At 48.1% G+C, this 27,488-nt stretch overlaps 1 protein-coding gene across 1 annotated transcript in view; it reads right to left on the bottom strand.

Annotated features, from left to right (window-relative positions):
* Window positions 1–23,255, bottom strand: part of XKR6 (XK related 6) — a 179,209-nt gene extending 155,954 nt beyond the window's left edge. Inside the window, exon 1 of the mRNA XM_058802390.1 lies at window positions 22,534–23,255. Coding sequence (XP_058658373.1) covers window positions 22,534–23,255 — 722 coding nt within the window. The remainder of the gene's footprint in view (window positions 1–22,533) is intronic.
* Window positions 23,256–27,488: the final 4,233 nt, after the last annotated feature.

Raw genomic sequence — 27,488 nt, 5'->3', positions numbered from 1 at the left:
TATCCCCAGCCCTGTGCACTGGATATCCCCAGCCCTGTGCACTGGATATCCCCAGAACTGTGCACTGGATATCCCCAGAACTGTGCACTGGATATCCCCAGAACTGTGCACTGGATATCCCCAGAACTGTGCACTGGATATCCCCAGCCCTGTGATGCTCTGAGAGGAGCAGGACTGGGCTGATGGCTTTGCTGTGCTTCAGGTACCTTTGAAGAGACTGACACCAGCAGAAACAAAGCACTCGCCTTTCTGTGAGTGCAGTCATCCCAGGAGAGCACTTCTGAAAGGTTTAGGAAGCCTTTTGATTAAAGGGGAAATTGGAAATCCTAGCTACAGATCCTACCACATAATAGGCCAAAACCTGCTGTCACCAAAACTACCCATTTAATTTTTTTTTTTCCCCACAGCTCTACCAGAAAATGAGTTACACAGAAAACAAGATTAAGGGGAAGGAAGAACAGAGAGGGCTGCGAGTGTGCTCTCCCCATCACCTCCATGGATGATCCCTCCTTCAGGTAATTCCAGCTTTGTCCAAACTACCACAGAGAAACCCCTGTGCTCATCTGTTTTATCTGTGATTTCTCTTTAGAGATGACACAACTGGGGGCTAATTTAATGCATCTCGATATCTAACAATGCTCCTGATCTTACAAGTAGTGCAAGGTGCCCTTCCCACCCATTCCAGCCATCATTCTTCCTTGAAAATCTGCAGCAGACAAGGATTTAGCCCTAATCCCAGCAGTTTAAAGTAGTCATTGTGCCACTGAAGGATGGTGCCCACATGTTTGGTGGTGGAGGGGTTAAACATCACCAACAGACTTTTGTTATTGCTATTAAAAAAATGAAAAAAATAAGTAGAAATTGGGCCAGTCTTGAGCCAGAATTGAGTGGCTGACCCTTCTCATAAGGATTTGCAGCAGGGGACACAGGACCCACCTCACAAGGATGCTGGGATGTCCTTGTGCAAAGGAGAGAGCAGATCCCAAACCTGGCTGTAGCATCCTGCAACCTGCCAGGCCAGGTGAGTTCCAGAGGCAGAGGAAAAAGCCTTGAGGAGGCAAAGCTTTACAGGAACAACAGGATGGGGAGATCTGGCAGGCCCACTGCAAATGTAAATTTGCTCTTCTTAGATTATTTAGGGTGTCCCCCTAAATCTTCCTTGGCCCTGCCTTGTCTGAGGCTGGCCCTGCCAGAGACACTAATTTTCCCTGCCCCATCTGTTTGGATTTGCTTACTTCCTAATTTATCCAACGCCTAGCTCCATGGTGGCTAAGCATTTTAATCACAGTGATTAACACACTGAGCAAGAACAAAACAAAAATGGTTAATCAAATGCTATTAGCAGTGTTTGAATGTCTAGACGCCGTTTTACACATGAATGCTGGTTAACGATCATCTCCCCAGAACGTTCCCTGATTTATTCCTTCCCTTGCCAGCTCCACAGTTTGCCACCACCACAGCAGAGATTTTGACCCATTTGGCACCAGGAGAACACAACACTCTCCTGCAGGAAACACTCAGGCTTTTCAGGCTGCCTGAAGTGCTTCACACCACCAGCAATCTCCAGCAAAGGGAAATCCTCAGCTCCATCCTGCATCCAGTGGGAGATGAAATCCACCATGCTCTGAACTCCCTGTGCCTCCAACATAAAGAGGATCCTTCCCAAATCGAGGAGGAAAAGCCAAGAAATGTCATTATTAAATGCACAATGTCTTAACCAGTGTTTGTCACACTCAGGTATTGTTTATGCATGAACATAAATGGGTTGGGGATTAATAAAAGCCTGGATTTGCTCCAACAACCCTGGGTGTTCAACTTTCCACCCCAAAATTACTCCCAAAAACCAGAGCCCAGTGCCCAGCTGGGAATGAGAACTCCCTTGGGTGAAGGCATGTCTGTCCACAAAAAGGCTCTGGCTCGAGGATTCCTCACAGGGATACACAAGGAAAGGAAGGGATGCCCTAATACCTGGACAAATCATTAATTTAGGAAGCCCAGACCTCTAAGAATGAGTTATGTGGGCAGGGAAAGTGTCTTATCTGTGTTTGTAAAGCCCTGTGTAAATTAACAGTCTTGCACAAACAGGATTTAAAACAAAAATACAAGAGCAGCAACAGGGTTTATGGCTTTAAATACATCTCCAGTGGTTTGGGCTGTGAGCACAGCTCTCAGTGGTTTATTTACAAGTCACAGCAGCTTCAAGTAAAGCAGAACTGTAAGTTTGTTGGGTTTTTTACAGTTAATACAAATAAAAACAACAAAAAAAGTTTGGTCACTTTCAATTCCACTGTCTTCAACTGGTCCTTCTGTCACTGAGCTTTTTCTGAGGCCCCTTTGGCCACATAAGTTTTATTTTTCTTGTAAAATAAGGTCTCACAGCTGCAGTACTGAGCTCTGGGCAGGCTCTGGGTTCAAAAGGCTCCAGTAAAAGCTGAATCCTGGGTGAATCATAGAACCATTAAGGTTGGAAAAGATCTGTGAGATCATTGATTCCAACAGTTAACTATGATAGCCATGATAACCAGTAAAGTTAAAAATGCTACAATCCCATACCAGCACACACAGAGTCATGTCCCTCAGGATACAAAGGTTTATTTGGTGGTAAGCTGGAAGGAAATGGACAAGGAATTACCCTTATTCTACCCAGATTTTTACCTCCCTTTTCCAGCCAATCATCAATCATTTTAGCACAATCTTTCCCTTCCTTGGAAGGGTATGTTTACAGCAAAAATAGCAGTTTGGAGGGGTTTATCTCTGATGAAATCCTACGAAAACACCTATCCAAATCTCAGTGCTGTGCAAAAGAGAAGAGGCATCTCAAGAGAAGATGAACGTCAATTAGCTCAGTCAAACCATGTCTCCAGTCACTTAAGTCCCTTAAAACTGCATTACCAGCCACAGGAAGCAATAACCCCACTGAATCTGCACATTAGTGATTTAAAAAGCCTGGCTGGTACATCCTCACATTGACCATCCCAGCTTTCCACCAGTTCTACTCCACTGTTGACTGTTTATTTATAATTTACTATCCAGGTGTCTCTGGGACAACTTAATACTCTGTGATAGTCTCTCATCTCTTCCCTGCTAATGAAGGCAATAAATAACTACAGTAAGCATTGCAATCAATATTACACTCTGCTCACATCCTGGAGAACACGAGGTCTGTGGCCTGCAATCCTGCTGGAGATGAAAACTCTCCCTGGGATCTGCTCAGAGCAGGTGGATTAGCATCACAGGGCTGGGGTCTGTGTGCTCCAAAGGCTGGAAGGCACCTGCAGCTCACAGCCTCACATTTCAGGTGAGATACAAGAATGGTTTTAAACTAAAAGAGGGGAGATTTAAGTTAAATTATAGGAAAAAGGTCTTCCCTATGAGGGTGGGGAGGCCCTGGCACAGGGTGCCCAGAGAAGCTGTGGCTGCCCCTGGATCCCTGAAGTGTCCAAGGCCAGGCTGGAGCAACCTGGGATAGTGGAAGGTGTCCCTGCCCATGGCAGGGGCTGGAATGAGATGATCTTTAGGTCCCTTCCAACCCAAACCATTCCACAGTTGTATGAAGAGACATCAAAGTTTTATGCACTGCGTAACGTTTGTGAACAATCCTAAAGATCCATTTGTGATTTGTGAAAATAAATTAATTTAATGCAAAATGGCATTAACTGCATGAAAAGAAAAGGCTGCAACTGCTTGGAATTTTCCTTCCCACAATGAAAAATCACAGAAAACTCTTGTGATTCTGAATTTAAGTGCTTTTTCCTTTCATCTCCTGCCCTTACAAAGTCATAACTTCATGCTGCCTGTGATATTCCTCCATTCATGCTGCAGTGATATTCCTCCATTCATCCACCAGCTCTCCACCTTCTCCCTGAGCTGCTCCAAGGCATGAGCCAAACCACATTATCCAGAGGCTGAAATCAGGCATGAGCTGTTCTTTCCAAACCATCCCCTCTGAGATCAGCCATTATTACACCCCTTAGTACCCTCCCAGGAAATATTTAGCCAAGCTATCTCCTTGCAATTCCCTCTCTCCCTTCTCAGTGCTTGCCCCCTTCCAGGATTTTTCCTCAAACCCTGCTGTACATCTCAGAACCAGGATCACAATCTGCTGCAGAGAAATCTGCAGGGACCAATTGTCCCCAGAGCCTGCAGGGAGTTACTCCAAGTGGTAAAAGATGAGCAAAAGGAGAGAAACTACAACTACTGACTCATCTCAGAGAGGAGCTTTGCTGCTGAAGCTGTTCCTGTGTAAAATCACCTCTGTTCATCAGCATGAGCGTCCCATGTGGGAGGCAGGATTTGATCTGAAGGGGGTCCTGTTTCCTTGGGTCTCCCTCCTCTTCACAGCTCAGCTCTCTGTGTAGACAGCACAGGCATTTTAAAAATGCAATTTTACCTTCTAGAAAGGTGTCCCTGCCATGGCAGGAGGCTGGAACTTGAGAAGTTTTAAGGCTCCTTCCAATCCAAACCATCCCAGGATTCTATGATTCAATAAAATCCTTCTCACTAAAACACCCTTTGACTGCAGAGTAAATAACACATTCACACTAAACATTCTGACAGCACAGGAGTATTTTCTCTATCCATATTCCCAAAGTCCAATACACACAAAACATAATTACCCAATAAAAATACCATTGAATCCAACTGTCAACACTGACACCACACTGAAGCTGGAAAACTGACTTTGGAATATTCAGTACCTTGCTTCACTAATACATAGAGTATCCACAATTAATCTATGGAAAGGTTTTTGTTGCACAGGTATTTTCCCTCTCTGCAAGGGGCAGAAACTCACGCCACTGGTTTCAGTTCCTCAGGATAACTTACTATGTGTAAAGCTCAACTAATCCCCGTTCCACAGAGGAATCTGCATGAAAACAAACCAAAGTCCCCCCAAAAAAGCCCCAAATAAAACAACTGTCATTGTCCCACTCTCAATATTTTCAGGAAAACAGTTTCAAGCACAAAATCATCAATCAGAATGGTTTGGGTTGAAAGGGACCTTGAAAATCCTTCAGATCCAATCCCCTGCCATAAGCAGGGAATCTCCCACTAGAAGATTCATATTTGGGAATCTTCCTGATGAAAAGAGCAAGGAGACACCAAGCAACGAAAAATTAAAAAAAAAAAAAAGAAGAAAATTTTACCAAGCTCCAAAACTAAAGCATTCATCATGGGCTATTAAATACACACCACCTCCTGCTCAGAAACTTTTAAACCACAAATGCCAGATGATGGCATGAGAACCTGGAGGAAAATCAGGATGTACCTGCCCAGATCCAACCCCTTTTCCTGGGCCAGCTGTGCTCTTTTCTGCTCACCATCAGAAAGCAGATAATGAGCTGCACGGTGCTTTGGCCTGAGATCTCTGAAGGTACTTTCCTATACTGCCAGAAAAGCTCTTTCAAGCATTGTGAACTGTCTTCAGTAACTGATAAAGTTCAAAAAAAATTAAAAAAAAGGTGTTTTACACTTAAATCAGAACTACTTTAAAAACGCCAAACATTGCTGCTGCTCTGTGGTTCCTTCCTTTAATTCCAGCAGTTATTACAGATCACAGGGAGCTGGGCACAAAAGCTGGTTATCCCTGTCACCCTGAGCTCCGAACCATTCAGGACATGCAGTTACTTCTTTAATTCACCAAAGGCAGGGTGGAACAAGTGCAGGACACCCCAGGAAGGGCCCCCATCAAAGGCAGAGCAGAGACAGGTCGGGAAGGACAGCGGAGCAGACAGCCTCATTTAGATAATCCCACTGGTTTGACCCAAAGAGATCCAACTTTATCAGGTAACAGAACTCCTGTGGGGGGGAAAAAAAGAGTGTGAGATCATAAACTGACAAAAGCTGACTTTGCTGACTGAATCCAGAGGTTTCAGATATATCTGACACTTCACTGCTGTGGCTGAATGGGGAAGTGCATAGAGGAAAATAATGGTTATGCCACAGAACTGGGTAAACAGCCTCATTTAAAGCAGGAGTTCCTTATTCTAATTCTATTCCTATGATTAGGAGGAGCAATAGATACCCTTTAATAGGCAAATAATTTCAGTGTCATCATGAGAATCATGGGCAAAAGGATGTGGGAGCAAATTTTATGTCTGGGATGGTGAATTTTTGTGGTCATCCCCTGCTCCTGTGAGAAGGCTTTTCTGAAATCCAATAACACCATTTTCAGTAAAACCAGCTTTGGTTTTTTGGGCCTTTAAGCTGCATTTCTATTAGGAATCTTGTCTTTTATTAAAAAGCCAAAGGTACCCAAGCTCCAAAAACCTGAAACTTTCTGAGGTAACCCCAGCAGATGATGCTTGAAGGGCAGGGAAAGCCAGCCTTGGACATGTATCCCATTTCTTAGGTGATACAAGAAAATTAATATGGACCAAAGGAAACTCTAAAGCCTGAACTACCTGACAGGAGGTTGTCACAGGTGGGGGTTGATCTCTTCTCCCACATAACAAGTGACAGGATGAGAGGAAATTGCCTCAAGTTGTGCCAGGGGAGGTTTAGACTGGAAATGAGAAATTGTTTCTTTACCAAAAGCTTTGGAAGGGGCTGCCCAGGACAGCAGGAGTCACCATCCCTGGTGCTACTTAAAAGCTGTGTGGATGTGGCATTTGGGGACACGGGCCAGTGGTGGCCCTGGCAGTGCTGGAGGAACTGTTGCACTCTATGATCTTAAGAGAGCTTTTCCAAGCTTAGCAATTCTCTGATCCTGTGGTTAATAAAATGTTGCAGTTCCTGGGTTTCTGCCACTCAGTTCACTCAGTGAGCAGCCCAGTCCTGGGGACACTCAGTTTAAAAGCAACAATGACCACAGCAACTCAAGGCACAGATTGCACAGAAACCCTGGGTTTGAGGGGAAAAAAAGAGTCCAAATAAAACACTTCAACCAACTTCAACAATATTGAAGAAAACAATACATTCCAGCTGGGGAAGGGGCTGGAGCACCAGGAGGGGATGAGGGAGCTGGGAAAGGGGCTCAGCCTGGAGAAAAAGAGGCTCAGGGGGGACCTTGTGGCTCTGCACAACTCCTGACAGGAGGGGACAGCCAGGGGGGTCGGGCTCTGCTCCCAGGGAACAGGGACAGGAGGAGAGGAAATGGCTCAAGTTACACCAGGGAAGGTTCAGGCTGGACATCAGGAAGAATTTCTTCCCTGAAGGGATAGTCAGACATTGGAAGGGGCTGCTCAGGGAGGTGGTGGAGTCCCCATCCCTGGAGGTGTCCAAGGAATGATTGGATGTGGCACTCAGTGACAAGATGGGGATCAATCACAGGTTGGACTCGATGGTCTTGGAGGTCTTTTCCAACTTTAATGATTCTATAATTCAGTAATTCTGCAGAAAACAGATGAGGGGCGATGCCAAGGGAGGAGGACAGAACACATCTCAGAGCTCTTGACAGGTGTCACATTCCCACCTGCCTCACAAGCAAGAACACAAACTTGCCCTCAGAGTTAACACAGATTTAGCGTCCTACTGAAAGGCTTCCTCTTGGAAAAAGAACTGGAAGAGAAGTGAGTATATTTAAAGGAGTCTCATCAGTAAAAATGTCCAGTTTTATGATGGTGAAATTGTTCCTAAGAATGCAGACTCCTACTCTAAGTGACTAACAGATGTTTTCATGGAGGATTTAGGACAGAAAAAATACAAATGCGCTGATAATGGCAGCCTAATGAAGCTTAGTCCTCAGTTAATTCACACAACCAATTAATCCTATAGCCAGTGGAAAGTGGCAGCAAGGCAAGGACCCTTTTGCTGACCATAAGGAGCAGTGCTAGGCAGAATATCCACTCTAAATATCATGGAATTATGGAATGGTTTGGGTTGGAAGGGAACCTAAAGATCATAAATATGTGCATTTTCATTCTTAATTAGGGCTGTGGTCTTTTATGAGCCTCACAGCAGCACACAAGGACCCAGCACCAGATGCCAACAATTCCCAGCCTGGCTCAGGATCCTTAAACAGCTTTCTGCTCCAGTGAGACACATATTCCATGTGGGAATCTGCTCTAAACAATAATTTTTCAATTAGTATATCCTCATTCTTCAATTCCTACTTAAAATTACTCAGCAGAATTATTCCAAAATAAATACTCAAAATTAAAAGCATGATTTCCTCACCATTCCCCCCCAAAACCAGTTTCAGGATGGCAAAAGTAGTTCACTCAAAGTAAATGGAGGAGGTGTAAACCCAGTGCCTCAGACACCTTTGTTAGGAGTGCTGCTTCCCAAATAAATCCCCTAATCCCCTGAAAAAAGGGGGAAATAATCCATTCCCAGGCAAAGAAGTTGGCAAAGCCACCAGAAATGCAACTTAACCCCTGAATTCAAACTCCACGCTGCAGTTACGCAGCTCCCGACAATTGCAGGAAATCGGAAAAATTGTATTTTTTTTCCTCTCAGAATACACTTAAATATCAACAAAAAAAATTAAAAGAGTTAGAGATAATTTGCCCTCATTGATAAAAAAATTGGTCACTTCCCAGGAATGTCAAAGATCTTATTCCCAGTGAAAGGAGCAGCAGGGAATTACAGGGAGATCTGTGTGTTCAAACAGAAAATTCAGTGGTTCGTTGCAAGCAGAGCTTGATCACAACAAAAAAAAAAAAAATAATGAGAGCCTTTAACGAAGCTCTAATTGTGCAATAAGCCATACTAGGGAGAAAAGAAACAACAAAACCCCAAATGTTTTGATAAATGGGATTATGAAACTCCAGAGCAGTAAAACAAAGACTAAGAACGCAAATGGTAATAAAGCATCATTAAAGGTGCTGTTTTGAAGCTCTGCTGAAGCACAGGTAAATGTCAGGTTACCCAGGCAGAGTTTTAGTACTCAAAAGCAATGTTTAATCTGATTTTTTGCTCTCCTGAATTTCTGAATGGAAGATATTCCCCTTACTGAGGGATAATTTTTATTTTCTTATGAGGATATTTGGATTTTTACAGCCCCTTCTGAGACATGGGGCACTATGAGAAAGGACCAAGCACTTAGACCAACCCCACAGGGGTCATTTGTCCCTTTTGTTGACTGCTTGACAAACAGATTTCAAACTGGGTTTTGCATCCCCATCAGAAGATCCACACCAATCTTAGAGCAAGCTGAGGAAATGCTGGAGAATGTCTGAATTTAGGGATGCCAAGATTTTCCCACAATAAAACCGGGGCAGATCAACCATAATTTTTTGCAAAATTATAAATGACACCTGAAGTCCTGGCTGGCTTCACCTACTGAGGGATGATTAAGCTGCAAATCTACAATTACTTCTAATCTTAAATAACTGATAGGATTTGAACTCCCAACATACAGTAGCTCAAATGTGATTTTACGGGGAGCTTTCTGAAGCCAATCAATAACTATTAAAGCTGGATCCCATCAGCTACCACCAGGTATTAGCCACTTTCTCAATATTTCAAGGATTCAGTTATTCTTAGCTACAGTTAAAGTAGTAAAATGAAGTGGTCTCATACTGACACTGCGATAAATACGAGATTAAATATAGAACAAATTTATTACTCCCTGAAGTCCTACTGAGTGTCCTGATTTTTTTTTCCTTTTTTTTTTCTCTATCCATAACAATCTGGTTTACTTTGATGTTTTATTATCCCAGATCTAAAGCTCAGGATTGAAAAGCAAAGCCTGAGCTGGTTCAAAGAACCCAACCCCGGCCACGCCGGGGGAAGGGAACAAATTCACAAATTCCAAAGAGAAGGTGGGGATGGCAGAGCCGGCCCTGTGACAGCCGTCATGCCCCACTTAGAGCAAGTGGCACTCACAGGCGAGTGATTTGTGACACTGAGCGGGTGTGACACGGCACAGCACCCCTGGAGTGCCTTGGGCTGCCAGAGGATCGTGCCTGCAGGAGCCGACTTTTCCTAATACCCCGTGCTTTGAAGAAAGCGGAATAATCAACCCATTTTTAAAGCACTGGTTTGAAGGGCTCCGAGGAGTTTTAAAGGAAAGCAGTTAATTGCTTGGCTCGCTTTAAAAATAAATTAACCCACAAATTGGAGTCTGGGTGATGATGGGTGACCCCAAAAGTGTGCATTTTTGGCTCGCTGCATGTCCTGAGCTCCCAGGGATGATCCCAGTTTAACCCCAGCGGGTCTTCCCTGAGGAGCAAAGCACTCCAGAAAACTGTGGGAGCAACAAACCACATCCTCCTCCACCAGCATCTGAGGGGGATGAGTCCACAGGGACACGAGTGTTTGGGTCTCAGCTGAATTCCCTGGAAGTGTTCAAGACCAGGGCTTGGAGCAACCCAAGACAGTGGAAGATGTCCCTGCCCATCGGAGGGGACTGGAACTGGATCAGCTTTAAAGTCCATTCTGTCATTCCATGATTTATGACATGTCCAGGCATTTCTCTGCTCTCCTCACCTGGGATTCACCCCTAAGCAACTGAATATAACCCAGTGGCCCACTGAATATAACTCTCCCAAAGATGACAGTGACAATCTAACCCAATAAAGGGATCTGTCCTCCACTACTGGTGCACATATAAAATAAATTTAGTCCCAAACAGATAAGTCTGGTGGCCATGTCCAAAAGCTAGAGGTGGATTTTGCTGGAGACTCTGACAGGCTGGACACACCTTCATCAGAGTGGAAAAACAAGCCCATGCTCTCATAAGAAAATAAAAATTAACCCTAAGTAAAGGGAGCATTTTCCTTGTGTTGCTAGGATGTGCTACTCGCTTCTGGGCTCCTCCTTGTCTACTGGACAGGGATGTTGTTGCCTTCAAGGCTCAACCAGCTCAGGATCATCCCTGGGATGATAATCATCCCTACAAGCCCTTACTTCAAGAAGCACCACCAGAACCATTCCCAGCTGGCATCCTGGAGGCATCCCAAAAGCCAAGAAAGCTTAACATGCCAGAAACAGCCACACTGTGCCAGCCCATCTCAGGGTCAGAGGGCAAATCCTGCCACTACCAAGCTCCTAAGAGGAGATGTGGCCACTGATGATGAGTTCCTGGCAAGAGAGATGAAGAGGGCTCTATCCTTGATTAGTGCACATGGTTGGACTTTGAGATGGAACCAGAAAAGGGGAAAAGTGTCCCTGCCCATGGCAAGGGGTTGCAATGAGATGATCTTTAAGGTCCCTTCCAGCCCAAACCATTGTGAGATTCACTGAAGGGCTCTGGTATCATCACACTTGGAGCTGGAGCCTTTCCTGGCGTCAGTGGCACGATGCATTTACGTCAGCGTGTGACAAGGGGCCCGGAGTGACAAGGACTAAGGTAAGATTAAGCATTCAGGAGCAAAGCGTGTCCTTCACTGAAACAAGGGCGCCGGAGCCTTATCGCGCTGCCTTTCGGCACAGCCACGTGCCCAGGCACAGCCTCAACCTCCAGCCCCGGTTCAGATGCACATGACTTGGCAAGGCACTGCTGCAGCTCCTTTCTCCCAAGGAAATCATTCCTTTCCTTTCTCCCAAGGAAATCATTCCTTGCCCAGCCCAGCCGTGACAAACGCTGGGAAATAAAGCCCCGAGTCAAGCTCCCGCTGCATCGCCGACGTGTCGGCGTGACAAACGCCGTGTGGTGACTTCACACCCCAACGTGAGCGTCTTCCCTGAATTTGTGAGTGTTTCATGAGGGAGGAACTGATGGATTTCTGCAGCCAGTGATGCTTGGAGAGCTGTTGGTGCACGCTGTTCCAAATTATTTCCATTTCTAATTAATATTCATAAACGAGCCACAATACTGCGCCTTCCATCAGCCGTCACACACCACCCACGCTAGATGAAAGGACAACTACACAAGATAAGCAGTTTATTGGATCAAAAGTCCCCTTTAGACGAGGAAGACAGCTACTGCAACAGCCTCAAACTGATAGCATCCCATCACATGGAGGGAGTATCAGCAAATCTCCCTCTTTAAACCCCAGATTCAGCGCACGGAATGCACAACGCAATTATTATGTTAATTTAGCTGCATTTCGCTGCCTGCTTGAGGCTTGAGCTGGAGGGAGGAACTTGGGTTTGAAGAGCTGCCACTGAAAATGGCTACTTCAAAAAACTCAACTGACACCCAATTATACCATCAGCTGTCCAGTTTAATCCCCTTTTGTCCCTGTTGGCAGCAGGGCTGCCTCACCTGGCTGGTTTTGGGCAAGGACTCTGCCCTTCAGCTTTTGCCTCTACCAACCATCTACGTCTTGCTCCAGCAGGATCCTGAAGGAGCATTAACTGTCCTCCTCCTCAAACTCAGTTTAGGTGACAGAAAACAAGGATTTCATCTGTTTGCACAGAACATGGCCTGGGAATAACAGCTGTTATTGTGAGGTCCTGGCACAGATTTCCCAGAGAAGCTGTGGCTGCCTCTGGATCCCTGGAAGTGTCCAAGGCCAGGCTGGACAGGGCTTGGAGCAACCTGGGATAGAAGAAGGTGTCCCTGCCCATGGAAAGGGGTTGGAACTGGAAGATCCTTAGAGTCCCTTTGAACCCAAACCATCCCAAAATTCCATGATTAAAAAGAGCAGAGGAAGGTGCATTGCCCACTGCTCTCCAGAGCTGTTCTGCTCCTCATCCACGAGGGACCCAAACAGCCTGCCCAAGAAGAAGCATATTTACACCCATTGCCAGAGAGGGAAAGTATAAATATTTCCAAAGCTTTATGAAGGCTGGTACTTACAGTCATGCTTTGAAAGGGAAAGAATAAAGCAAAATATTCAATTAGAAAAAATTACTATAATTGCAGGTTCTATTTTATCCCTCCATTAAAGCAATAAAGTGCCTCGAAATATTGCTAAGCTGGGATACAGAGCTTAGTGCTACTTAACATATTAATATACATCCAGGGGGGTTAATTTAATTTAGATCTGCATGAGGGTCTCCTCTCCTCCCTGGCCCCTATGGTCTCCCCCTACACTTCCAGCTGGATATCCATCCATGCTTCTCCCCCCATTCCAAGGGATGGACACGCAATGCTGAGGCTGGACATAAATTCTGACATGTGCCACACACCTCTGGAGCCAGAGGAGCCATCAAGCACATCCATGCACAGCTCCACACACACAGATGCCCAGCTTAAACCATGTTTGCCTGCCTCTCAAAGCTCTGATGTCTGAGTATTTGATTTTTTGTTGGACAAAAATGTCCTATTCCTGCTGTCTGAACATCAAACAAAATCCTCTTGGAAATGTAAAACCATCCCATTTTGCTCTAATAGCACATAAATCCCATGGGAAGGGATTTGCTGTTGAAAGTCACTGAGGAAGGAACTGCTGAGGCTGAAGAAGGGGCTCTTCCTCCCAGCCTTGGCTCTCTCCGTGCTTTCTCCACACTACGGTGCCACAAGCTGCAGTTTTCCCAATATAACCTCGCTCTTCCCAGCTACAGAAGATAAGTGAATCTTATTTTAGGGAGCCCTTCATCCTTTTAATTAAACAAATTTATATCACTTCTCCGTATCTCATAGCCTCCATTATCTTTTGTGAACTCCTACAATTCTGTTGTAAAGATATATTGAAAAGCGCTAATTGAGATAATCTCTGGAATTCAAGAGTTGCTGTATTTTTAGCCATGTTTTAAAACTATTTTCCCTTTGTTTCTGGAATGCCTCCCATCCTTCCTCCCATGCCAGACTGTTTACATTATTTAAATGCCTTCTGCTTATACCACTCTTTACAATTTTTACTTCAACAACATCGGCCTCCGTTGCTCTTTTTTCCCTCGCTTAGACATAACTGGGATGAATTCCAATCCCAAACTCAAAACCACTCCTGGTGCTTCACTGCTGTCTTCTGTGTTTGGTAGATCAGGAAACGTATTTCTGCCATCCTGTCATCCAGGGCTGCCTGTGTGGGGGATCCAAGCATGAGGAGTTAAACTGATCTTTTTTTTATAAGAGAAAATTGGAGAATGGTGAATTTCCCAGAGACTGGAACTCTTCAAACTCACAGGGATATGTGGCATGTCCCTGCTTTAGGAGATGATCCTGAGCGACCCCACTGATAGGATGGGGGAGCTCATGTCTCCTGGACTTTTGTTGGAGAGTTGTGATGTCCAGTGTCCATCACAGAAGCAAAATATGGTCCTGCCCCTACAGAAAACCCCAGAGAACCCCATGAGCTGAGGGAGGTTCTGGCAGCTGGACATGATCCTCCCTCACTCAGGTTTGGGTTTTTCCCACAGGTTTAATTAGCAAAGTGATAAAGGCAGCTCCAGCTGCCAGAGCCTTTTGCATTGTGGCTCCTGAGGAGTTTTTAATAAGAGTTCTGCCAAAATGGTGGGGGTTTTATGGGAAACTTCTCCCACATCAAGCAGACCTGTGAAGGCAGAAAAGGTGGTGTAGCTCAGCAGCTGACAGGAGTTTTCCAGCATGAGCTGAGACCTCTGCAGTGTCCATTTTTGTGTCTGTTCACAACAGGCTTGGTTTTCCTAGCACTCATTCAGTGACCATCTAAAGAGCACTGAGAGATTCCTGTCTTAGTCCTATTTCCCACAGGGTTTTAGGACAGGGATAAGATGCCTATTCCCTCAGCCCATCCTGTACAGAGAGGGGTACTTAAACAGGGTGTACAAAAAAGAGGAAAAGTGGCTTTCTACATGGACAGATAGTGATGGGACAAGTGGGAACAGTCTTAAACCAAAAGAGGAGAGATTTAGGTCAGATATGTAGAAGGAATTCTTTCATGTGAGGATGGAGAGACCCCGGCTCAGGTTGCCCAGAGAAGCTGTGGCTGCCCCTGCATCCCTGGAAGTGTTTAAGGTTAGGTTGGACAGGGCTTGGAGCAACCTGGGATGGTGGAAGGTGTCCCTGTCCATGGCAGGGGTGGCACAGGATGATCTTTAAGGTCCCTTCCAACCCAAACCATTCCATGAAATGATTCTATTCCATAATAACACGGGGATATTTCTTTGGGATACCAAAATCTTGCTGCAGGTAAACCAAATCAGAATGGAGCAGAGGAAGAGGAGGTCACGATAAAGGCTCTGGGCTTGAACACAGAAGGTTTCAACAAAGCTGCCAATTCTGCAAAAATTTTCTGTGCAGCTGAAGTCACTTAAGGACAGACTGTGAATATTTCAGAGGTGAACCTGAGCTCTCACAGTTTTCCAAAACAAGGAGACGTGAGGAGCAGCACAGTCTTCAGGTCCCGTTATAGTTTTGGGGACACGTTTGAGATGGCCTTTTGCTCTATTTTTTTGTCTCTTGGCCAAGATTTGAATTTCTTCCTGGTTCAAGATATGGAAGTAAGGAATAAAACACCCATTTATACTGAAATAATGAAACTCCATCACTGAAATTTGTTCAGGAATGGACAAATAGCAACTCCTGAGACTCCTTCACAGCACTGTGAATGTAGTTCCTCTGCTACAGCATTTCCATATAACCAAACACAGGCTGAAACTGGAATACAGGGTGGTTGGAAATTTAAATCCCAAGTGGAGAGAGTGACAAAAAATATAAAAATAAAAATCCATCCATGGAGAGATGCAGTGGGCTGCTACTGGGACACAGCTAAATGCTCAGTCCCACAATCCAGAAGATTTTGGGAGCATCTTTGACACTGCAGCTTAAAGGACATGGGATGTGCCTGCAAAGATCAAGCAATTCCACTCCACAGGGTTAAAAATACAAGATATTCCCCCCTCCATCAGACTGCTGGTAGGTTGGAGGATTTTCTAAATATCCTCCTTCCCTGGAAAGCTCTTTCCCCATTTTCTTGGGATCTGTTTGGAAAAGCATCTTGGTGCCCTAAATGATGATAGGCTTGCCCATTATTCTGAATGCCAGCACATCAGAAGAAGGTGGGTCAATGAAGTGACAATATTTGGCACATGTTCTTTGCTTACGCCTTTAATTACAATTTAATTTTCTCTCTAGCAAAGCTTTACTCTGACTCACAATTCCTCCTGGTTAAAAGCTTCCAGGTGTTAAAACACTGCCTTGTACTACTGCTGATTTTCACTACAGTCAGGTGCTAAAAATCAAGTCAGGATTCAAGGGAAATAAAACAAAATGAGTAGAGAGCGAAGTTGTGTGAGGGATCCACACTTTTCCACAGGCTCACCTTCATTCCCCAAGGAAAATTACAAATTTGACATCCCATTTCTGCTCCTTGCAGTCTCAAGGCGGAGCAAGCAGCTCTCCTCCAAAGAGATGCTTTATCACCATCAGTTCTTCCTCCATCCTTTTCATTAAAAGAAATGCTCCCTGAATAACCTACATTTGTTCAGAGAGGAGAACCACTGCAAGGAATAAAGCTGGCTCAGTGCAGCTGAAAGCAAAATGGAAGTGTCTGGAAAGGTGGAAAATACAGAGCCTGGAATTTTAACACATAAAAAATGGTGAGCCATCTTTCCCTCCTCCCCTTGGCACCCTGCCTCCCCTCCACCAGGAAAGGCACTGTCAGGCTGCCACTGGCATTAGAGATAAAGCCATAGGGAGAGTGGGAAAAAAACAAACAGCTGTTTTTCCTGGAGTTCAGCTTGAACAGCTGAAAAGGGATGTTGTGGTCAAGGTCCACATGGGGGGAGCATTTAGGAAAGCAGCCTGCAGCTCAACTTCAAAGCAGTTGGGTTCCCTTCCAGTTTTTGGACTCCTGGAGATGCTGTCCCCAAAATACCTTGCAATGGTGTCTTTACCTTGAAAGCCATGGAAATTTTATGCTGGTTCCAGTAAGAACTAAGTCAGGTCACCCAAGCAGTTCTGCTCCCCTTTTATACCCCCCTAAAAACCAGGGCAGGGGGTGATGAGCTGCTGTCACTGCCCAGCACCATGTAGCTCTTCCTCAACAGCATCCAAGAGCAAACCAAACTCCAATTTCTCCTCCAAATCCCATCCCCACCTGCCCAAGCCATGCTGTCTCTGCAGGAACACTGGATTGCATGGGAAGGGGAGTTCCCAGCAGCTCAGGGCAGGATATTATTTCTCCCAAGGAAAGATTTGGAGAAATCTCTGCCCTCCCAAGTCTGGCCCAGCAGATCCGCTCCAACATCTGTGGTTGGACCCCCTCTAGTGGGAACCACTCAACAAGACACGGAGCATCACCACCAGCAGCCACCCATGGAGACCCCACTCGAGGGATAAAGCCCTTTTCCCATCGTTATTATGATTATGATTATTATTATTATTATTTCCACTCTCTCACAAGCTACATGCTCTGTAGATGTTGTTGGACCTCTACACCCACAGCCCAGCACTTCCTTATGGAGATCCTGCAGAAATGGGGGTGGAATGGGTAAGTTTTTTGAAAGGGAGAACAACCTCACTGGAAAAAAAATATAAAAAGTTAAACCCCAGACCTGATTTTGTAGGGAGAACATATTTATCATCTATCCCAGAATGTCTTCCCTCTGCCAACTTGTCAAAAACTGACAAAACTCCATACTATAAAAGCAAGCTGTTAAAACTTGGCTAAAAGGAAAAACTCAGCTGCCAGACAAGCTAACCAGAAAAAGCTGAAAAAAATATTCCAACGTGCCAAGGAAGGCAGCAAATTTACAGAAAGTCTCTACAGAGCTGAACATCCCAAACCAAGACAAGGAGGCAGCATTGGGTCAGCAGCTTCTGGTTCATCTGCTGTTTGACAAGCAGATGGCTTCCACTTTGAGGGATTCAGACAGAGAACTTCAGAGTTGTAGCTGCCTGTATTTCTAAACTATCCAAAATAATGTGTCTCCAACTCACAAAGTTCATCCCAGACAAAGTATTTTAGGAGAGCCTGAACCCACTCAAACACAAAGTCATTAAATGCCACATATTCCATTTAAACCCATTGATTCATCCTTCCACCTCCAAAGATGAACAGCTCACAGATTTGGTCTTTACACTAATAAAAAAGATGCCAACTCTCTGCCTAAACATTAGGAATTTCTCACCGTGTACATACACAAGACAATTTTTAATGTCACAACAATGACAAGGTTTGTTGTGGTTTGCTGGGGTTTCTTGCACAGAATGTTTTTCTCCTAGATCTGTATTCAAATCTGTTTTAATAACGAACCCCACAAACAGAGCACATTCACGTCCCAAAACTCACCATCACTGATGGTTTAACACACACACAGAGATTTCCAGCTGGTCAGCATTCATTTTAGCTCAGCTCCACATCCCGTTAATCCAATGGAATCCAATAATGTTTGCTTTAATAGCACAGCACAACGCAAGGGATCCGACTTTCCACTCTAAACCCCCCATTCCAGGGCAGCATCCATGACCCAGTAACCCACTTCCAGCAGAGGTTAAGGAAAGGTACATCAGACAGGGAAGTTCATTCCTGTCATTCATACAACCTGTGCAACTACTCAAGATACCAAAACTTCTGCTTCTCCTGAATTTACATGGCTGAACAGCTCCAGCAAAAGAACAGCCCTGTCCTCACCCCGTTTCCAGCAAAACCACAGCATCCCTCCTCAAGGAACAGCCCTTGGCAGCTTGCACTGCAGCACCTCAGTAATGAGCATAATGTGCCCCAACTGGCATCCTTCACTTTTTGGATAGTCTGAATGAATTGTTCAAGTCCTCAAATTGAGAGGAAAGGTGAATATTGTAGGTTTATGAAGGTAAAAACCTCAGGAGCTGAGCTGTATTGGTGGGAATGGCATTGGAGATCAGACTACTGGCATCCATTTGAGATCAGACTACTTCCAGCAAGAATTCAAAATAAATACATCTATACACACACACATATGTTTTTACTATTTTTCCAACAGCCACTACAGACAGACAGTATTAACACATCCTTCAGATCCCAGCTGAACTAAAAAAAAACACAAAAACTCCAGGAATATCACTAAGTGGCCCCTCAGCACTCGCACTGCCCCCTCAACCCTCCTGCCTGGTCACGATCCACCCTCTGAATACGACACAAACAGACAAAGCCCTCATCCAGACTGCTCCAAAACAAGCTCCTTCTCCCACAATCCTGACAAAATGAAGAGACAGCCTTGCTAAAATAAGATCCCAATGTATATTTATATTTCTGCCATAAAATGCTATTTATTCACCATCTTATTGGCGAGCCTTCCCAGTATTTACGAGAAGAAGCTGCCACAGGAATTGTGTCATCCCTCAAAATCCAAACGCACATTTACCTAACGTATTCAGGATGAGAATTCCTCTACTACTCCAACCTGCCCCCCTCCAATTCTCCACGGTTTCGTTCCCAGCTGCTGAGCAACACCCACGACATCCCCTACGTAAGGTACGATCCCAATTACGCTCCGTGCAGCGGCAGCGCGGATCCGTGATCCCACGGGAGAGCAGGCTCGGAGCATTACGCACTGAACTTACGCTGTCCCAGGTTTTCCTCCTCCATCCCCATGCCTAAACTTCTCCCCAGCAGGCAGGGATTGTGCTGCAGGCAAAGCTGGCCAAACCAGTGTGATCCAGTATTAGTCCCATCACCGCATCCGAGATTAATTTTAATGGCGTTGGCAATAGCTGGAGTGGGAATGCAAAAAGACACCCTCGTGGAGGCTGCTCCACAGATCCCAGGAAGTTAATTCTGGCTCTGGTCAGATATTGGGAGTCAGCTCCACGCTGTCCAGCGTGCCTTAAAGAGCAGGAGCTGGGTGCTGGTGGGATTAGAGATCAACAGGAGAGAAAGCTCCCTGATTTCACCTGACATGATCTGGGCTGCAGCATTCCTTATCAGTCCCCTTTGGCATTCCCAGCCCTGCACAATCTCAGAAGCAAATGTTTTTCCTCTGCATTACCCTAGCAGAGAAAAGTCTGGGCAACTTGAGCTCTGTTTCTTCCTATTACCCAAAAATCAGCCCCCTGCATGAATCCCCTCTGTCCCTGCCGGCATCACTTCGGCATCCCCCTCCCCACATGCTCACTCGACTGTGCCACGGCATGGGGTGTTTGTGCACAGCTAAAACACAATCATTTCTTCTGCCTGACTCCAAGAAAGGAAAAATCCAACTTGCCAGAGGAGCATCTGCATTGAGAACTGCTTTTGCTGATGGGATCAGCATTTGGGAGTACCAGGGGAAGCAGCAGAAAGGGTCGCGGACCAATTCATCATCCTCACACGCACCACCCACAGACATCCCCCTCCCGCCACCCCCCAGCCCAAATCCCGACCGTAAAAACCCATAAAAATAGAATAAACCCCCAAGCAGAAGTTGAGAACAAATGTGCTTTGAACGCTGCACAAATGACATTGAAGATGCAGAAGAAATATGTATTTGCTGTTGCACTGCATGATTGCATGGGCTTATTTCCTACGTACACATCTCACGCACCCTTCCCACGCAGATCCCCTCCCCTCCACCCCCGCGGCTTCTTCAAAAAAAATTGGGAAAATAAAAATCTTGGATCCCTAAGGATTATTTGAAAAGCTACAAACGCTGAGGGACCCCCATCTGGAGCCTCTTCCCTACAGCCTGACCCATCCATGGTGTGGAGGGGGTGCAGCCACCACCCTGTGACACAATCCAGAGTTGTCCCTCTACCCCCACCCCAAATCTCACACCCCTTCTACGTTCCCAACCCGCGCCCCAGCTCAGAGGATGCTGGGCCACGCCGGGCTTTTACAGCTGTCCTTACACCACCTCTTTCGGCAAGCCCGACATCTCTGTGGCAGTGTTTGCATCCACAGGCTTTCATCCTGGAGAATCCCTCCCTGCCTCCTCCCACCTCTCTTTTTGGGGAGGATAACGTAATTTCCAGCTCGCACTGGAGGATGTTTTTTTATTCCTGCCGAGCCCGAGGTCACTTGCCAGACTCGTCCTCTGGCCAGTGTCTCCTCCACCCCAGGACCTCTCTCTCCGGCAGGGAAGAGTCCCTTATCCCTGACTTTCATGCTGGCACCGGCAGCCCCACCGCCGCCGCCGTCCCCACCGAGGAGGCTTCTCCCTTCTCCACAGCCACAGCCGAGGCATCACGCTGCGTTTTTCCACTCCCACCACCCGCTCCTTCGGTTCAAGGGGAGTCAGCGAGCCAGCAGCTCTCGCTCCTGCTCCTCTGGCTGGGGGGAGGCTCTCGGGGATGGATGAGACCCTCACCCCTCATCCTCACGGGATCTGTGCCAGGAGGACATCAACCCTCTGGAACCAGCACGTCCCAGTGCTTGGCAGCCACGGGTCCATCCCCCTGCAGACCCTCTCTGGAGCAGCCCCTGCGTTCCATGGCGGCTTTTTCTCATTGCCCCCTGGCTCCAGGAGGGGGTGATGGGGTGAGTCCCCTCCTGAGACACAGGACCTCCCTCTGCAGTGCTGCCACTGCCAGGGTCACCCCCAGCCCTGGACCTGTCCTGGAGGGAAGAGCAGCTCCATGAGCTCCCTCCCATGTCTGACCCATGTCTGTGGAGCACCATCTCATTCCCACGGAGCACCATCTCATTCCCACGGAGCTAGAATCCCTTCCATCCCACACCATGGGGGGCACAGAACTGTGTCCCCTCCAAGCTGTGAGGTGACAGCAGCCCTACTCCCCTCTCCTCAGCCCCACATGCTGCATCTCTGCTCCCTTTGGGGCTCTTCTCAGTGAAGAAGGGGTCACCCCAAATCTCCACGTGGGGAGCACCAATCTCATGTTCTGCTTGTACCAACCAATGCCACTCCTCCCACCTCAGCCCCACAGACATATTTTGGGGGAACTTCTCTTCCCCTCAAAGGTCCCCTCAGCACAAGGGGGCCCTTGACACCTCCTCCACCGTGGGGAGCACTGGCAAGGGTCCACCTCAGACAATGAGGTGACAATGACCCCCATGTCCCACAGGCTCATTTTGTGGGTTTCTCATCACTCAAAGTTGGAGCAACCCCCAAATCTCCACGTGGGGAGCAACTGCACTGACCACCACCACCTCAGACCACGAGGTGACACTGAGCCATGTCCATCTCACACCACAAGCCGACAACAACCCCCATCTGCCCTACCTCAGCCGGGGACAGTGACCCATGTCCACCTCAAATCATGAGGTGACATTGACTCCCATCGGTCCCACCTCAGCCAGGGGACACTGATCCACCTCAAGCCATGAGATGACACTGCCCCACGTCTGCCTCCAACCATGAGATAACAGCAATGGCCATCTGGTCCACCTCAGCTAGGGGACAGTGAGCCACCTCAGACTACTGAGGTGACACTGACCCCCATCTGCCCCACCTTGTCCAGGGGACACTGACCCACACCAAACCATGATATGACACTGACCCACCTCAAACCAGGAGGTGACACTGACCCACGTCCACCTTGGACCACGAGCTGAGAGCTCCACACCTCATCCAGGGGACAGTGACCCATTTTAAACCAGAGGGTGACACTGACCCATGCCCATCTTGGACCACGAGCTGACAGTCACCCACAGCCGCCTCAAACCAGGTGCTGACAACCACCTACAGCAGCACACTGACCCACGTCCACCTTGGACCACGAGGTGACACTGTCCCCGTCCATCTCAAACCAGGAGGTGACAGTGCCCCACATCCCCCTCGGAGCAGGGGCTGACGCTGCCCCCCGTTCGCCTCGCACCGGGCGCTCGCAGTCCCCGCTCCCGCCCCTCCGCCGCCGCGGTCCCCGAGACCCAGCGCGCCGCCCGCCCCGCCGGGGGCACGGCGGAGTCCCCGGCCGCCCCTTACCTCCAGACCTGCCCCATCTGCAGCAGGTGGATGACGGACTGCCAGACCCAGACGGAGATCCTGCAGAGGCGCTGCGCCCCGGGGGTGGCGGTGCCGCCGGCTCCTCCTACCCCGCCGGCGGGTCCCCCACGCCGGCCCGCGGTCCCCCCCATCATGGGCGGCCCGCGGCTGCTGAGCCCCTGCACGGCACCCAGCCCGCCGCCCGTGTAGTCCTGCACGAACCAGCGGAAGCTCAGGATCTGCACCAGCACCGAGGGCAGCAGCACGAAGGCCAGGGTGAGGCCGCACCACAAGTAGTCCCGCCGGCCGTAGTGGTGCAGCGCCAGCCACAGGTCCGTGCCCACATCCCCCAGCAGCACCAGCAGCGCCAGCACGATCCACAGGCAGTCCAGCCACGGCCGCTCGGCCGCCTCGCCGCCCTCCGGCGGCCCTTCGGCGGCGGCGGCGGGGGGGCGCGGGGCCAGCGGCTCGGCGGCGGCGGTGGCGGCGGCCCGCCCGAAGAGGTTCCGCAGGCAGGCGCTCCGGCAGCCCCAGTAGCAAGACGACGTGTTGCAGCAGTGGCAGATGTGCAAGGAGCTGCTTGCGCCCGGCTCCTCCGCCACCTCGGCCGCCGCTGCCCCGACGCCGCCGCCCGTGGCCGCCGCCGCCTCGTCCAGGTTGTGCAGCTGGGCGAAGCCGCTGCCGCCGCCGCCGCCGCCGCCGCCATCCGACTTGGCCGCCATCTTGCTGCCGCCGCCGCCGCGTCCCCGGCCCGTTCGCCGGGCGCTCGCTCGCTCTGCCCCCCCCGTGCCCGCTCCCCCCGCCCGCCGCTTCCGGGGGCGGCGCTTCCGCGGCGCGCGGGACGGGCCGGGGCCGCCTGGCGGCGACAGCGACCGGCGGCGGGGCCGGCGCGGACGGGAGGGAGCGGCGCCCTCCACACGCCGTGCCCGGGCACGGACAGCGCCCGCCGCAGCGGGATGCTCCGTGCCCCGTCCCGCCTGGCCCGGGAACTCACGGGGATGAGGCCTGGAGAAGGGGAAGATGAGGGGAGGTCTCAACTTGCTCATGAGGGGGAGAGGAGGAGCAGGCGCCGGGCTCTGCTCGGTGCTGGCCCGGACGGGAGCCGAGGGAATGGGCTGGAGTTGTGTCAGGGGAGGGTTAGGCTGGATACTGGGGAAAGGTTCTGATCCCAGAGGGTGACTGGGCATTGGGACAGCTCCTCTGGGAATGGTCACAGCACCAAACCTGACAGAGTTCGAGGAGCAGCACTTGGACAGCGCTCTCAGGCATGGGGTGGGATTGTTGGGGATGCTCCTTTGTGAGGCCAGGAGTTGGACTGGATGATCCTTGTGGATGATTCTCTAGACAACCTCTGACCTCACAGGTCTCAACACCCTCACAGGGAAGAATTTCTTCCTAAAATCCCATCTAGCCTTGCCCTTTTTCAACTTAAAACCATTCCCCCTTGTCCTGTCACTCCATGCCCTTGTCCAATGTCCCTCTCCAGCTTTCTTGGAGCTCCTTTACAGAATTAGGTTGGAAAAGACCTCTGGCATCACCAAGTCCAGCTGTTAACCCGTGGACATGATCACGCCTAAATTGTGTTTCCAAGTTCTACATCTACACATGTTTTGGAAACCTTCAAGGATGGAGTTCCACCATCAGGTTTCCTTGGGCAGCCTGTTCCATTGCCTGACCACTCTTTCCATGAAGAATTTTTTTCTGAATATCCAATCTAAACCTCCCCTGGTACAACTTGAGATCACAGAATCACAGAATGACAAAATCATTTAGGTTGGAGAACACATATGTAATCATCAAGTCCAACATATGGCCAAACACCACCTTGTCAACCACAGCAGAGAACTGAGTGCCATGTCCAGTGATTCCCTGAACACCGCCATGATGGTGACTCTAAAACCTCAATGGGCTGCCTGTTCCAAAGTCTAATCACCCTTTTTGTAAAGAAATTCCTCCTAATGTCCATCCTGAACCTCCTTTTCAGCCATGTAAGACCTAGGCTCTAAGATCTCCCCAGGGCTGTCTTCTCCAGGCTGAACAACCTCAATTCTCTCAGCCTTTCCTCATAGGAGAGGTGTTCCATATCTTTAGTCATCTTGAAATCACAACATCTACACTGAATCATAGAATATTCTGATTTGGAAGGGGCACACAAGTCCAATCCCTGACCTTGCACAGGACACCCCAGCTATCCCATCCTGCGCCTGAGAGTGTTTTCCAAAGGCTCTGGCAGCCTTGGGGCCATGCCCATTCCCTGGGGAGCTGTTCAGTGCCCTATCACCCTCTGGGGAAGAACTTTTCCCTGATATCCAATCTAAATCTTCCTGACACAGCTCCAGCCGTTCCCTGGGTCCTGTCTCTGTCTCTGGGAGCAGAGATTGGAGCTGCCCCTCGGAGGTGCTGCAGCCCCCAGCAAGGTCTGACCTCCATCTCCTCCAGCTGAACAAAGCCAGTGATGTCATTTGCTCCTCAGATGGCCCCTGAGATCCTTCACCCTCTTCCTGGCTCTCCTCTGGGCACTCAAAAAGTTCCATTGTGCTTCTTCCCCCAAGGCTCAGGTGCTGACACCTCCATTCCCCAGACCAGCCTTGGCTGGAGCCCCTTGTGCTGACCCCATCCTGCTCCCAAATCAGCTCCCCAGTCCAGTGTCAACTGCCCTGTCCCTGCTCAACCTCAAATCCCAGGATCACCCCTCAGTTCATCCTCAGCCAGGCTGCTTTCCACCTTCCCGCCTCCAGCAGCTCCCAGGTCCCTGGGAGACCTGAGACCTCCTCTGGGTTTCTTTTTGCCTTTTCCCTTCCTATGGTTGTGCTGAGGAAGGGGGGCTCCTGTCCCTCCCCATTCCACAGGTCCCTCTCCTGTACTCAGAGGGTGGTGGAGCTGTGGTTTCCCCATCCCTGTAAATGTTCAAAGCCAGGTTTGATGGGACTTGGATAACCTGGGATAGTGGAAGGTGCCCCTGCCCACAGCAGTGGGTGGCACTGGATGAGTTTTAAGGTCTCTTCCAACCCAAACCTTTCTGGGATTCATTCTCTGTTGATAACAGCTCTCTCCAAGCACACCTTGGCACCCTGACCTGACACCACCTTGTTGCCTTCTCAAATCCCCCACCTTGGTGTCTTCCTGTCCTTCTAACACAGGGATTCTCCATCCCCTCCTCTGCTCTTTGTCACTCCCTTACCCACTTTGGGGGACATTGCTTTTCCCACTGTGTACTTAGAGTCAGGCAGACTCTCCAGGGGCTCAGCTCTGTGCTGGAGGAACCTCTTGCAGGCTGAGCAAGCAGCTCCTGGCTCTGCTTTTGGGATCTGCCTGGAGCTGAGCTGCACCCCAGGCAGCTGTTTTACCAAAGGACCCACTGGCAATGTGGGAAAGCCAAATTCCAGGTTACACATCTGTTCATTCATCATATCCATCTTTTCTGAGCTGTCTTGTGCTGTCCTCTGTAGGTTACAATCTCTCTTTTCCATGTTTTTTTTTTCCCTCACCATTCAATAGGAAGGCTCCTTCCAGATGCTTCTTCTCCAGCACCTGCTTCTGCCTCTTTCTGTGGGAGTTTGAATTCTACCCTTTCTCCTTTTTTTTTTCCTTTAAATTGTGTCAAAATATCAGGACTGAGAATGTCAGGACTCCAGAACTGGCTGAAAAAGTTGCTGCTTTGCAGAGCCTAAATTGCAACATGGAGAAAAAAGAAACAGCTCCAAGAGGGTAGAAAAATGAGATAAAGTGCAGATAAAATGCCTTTTCAGGGAGGAAAAATTAATTTAATCTTGAAAAAAAAGCGGGAGGACTTTCATGTATTAATCAGGCTATCTGGGAAAGGTGTATTTGGTGTTTCTTGGTGATGTCAAAAAAGCTGAAAAGTTTTGTGAAGTCTGAAAAAAAATGCTGTTGGTTTTGAAATGGTTGGATCCTCCTGCAGCAAAGAAACAGAAGAAAGGGAGCAGAAAGCAAAGCTTTGGGCATGATCCACTTGGATGCACCTGATGCACACCTGGATGTGGACAAATTTCACTTGGAGTGAAACTGGCACAAAGTTCCCCAAAGGGACAAAACTGCTATTATGTATAATATTATTTAATGGGATCAGACAAAACAGGATCCCACAGATCCCCATCATAGCATATTCAAATATTGAAGATATTATCTTATTTTCTGCAACTTCAGCTATTGCAAGAATATGGAAATAAATAAGAGCAAAACCAGCCCTCAACCAAATTACTTCATGTGCATAAGACATGTATAAATATAAATATATATATATAACTTCAACTCCCTCTCCTGATAGATACTTTCAAACCTAAATATGGCTGTTAATTCTCACAGCAGTAAGAAATAAGACTCTGGGACCCATATTTTTGGGTGAGAAGCACCCAGATTAAGCTTCGACTTCTGATTTGCTGTATAAAGAGATATAAATGGAAGCATCCCTCATTCCCTCAAACTTTTCTGTGTGGCAGATTTGCTACATATGATTAAAAGATAAAAAAAAATCTCCCAAAACCCAAAACAACAGAGAAGTAAACAAACTATTTCATCTTATTACTTATATAGAAGTGTAGGTGAGCCAGTAAGGGGGCAGACGAGTCATCTGTTTTGATACAAAACCAACCCAAACTTGTTTGATGAGACATTCTGGTGGGAGAAGGCAGCAGTTGAGGATTTCAGCGTTGGCACGTGGAGTGAGAGAAGCAGCTGCTTGGACAAGGGATGACACAATGACAATACCCTGCTGGCACTGCCCCCAAACTCCTCGGTGCAGCTGTGGTCACCTGTGCCCAGCCCAGGAAAGGTGAATTCCAGCTGCAGGGAAGAGCTGGGTGTTGATCAGAGCGCAGGACAATCTGTCTTTTCTCCCTTGGACTGAAAGAATTTGGCTTGTTTAGTTGAGCTAAAAAATGAGGCTGGAGAAGGAATATGTTTTCCTGCCTATAAATACATCCTGGAAAATAAAT

The sequence above is a fragment of the Ammospiza caudacuta genome, chromosome 3, assembly GCF_027887145.1.
Source record: "Ammospiza caudacuta isolate bAmmCau1 chromosome 3, bAmmCau1.pri, whole genome shotgun sequence".
NCBI classification, from domain to species: Eukaryota; Metazoa; Chordata; class Aves; order Passeriformes; family Passerellidae; genus Ammospiza; species Ammospiza caudacuta.
This window is presented reverse-complemented; position numbering and strand designations above follow the sequence as displayed.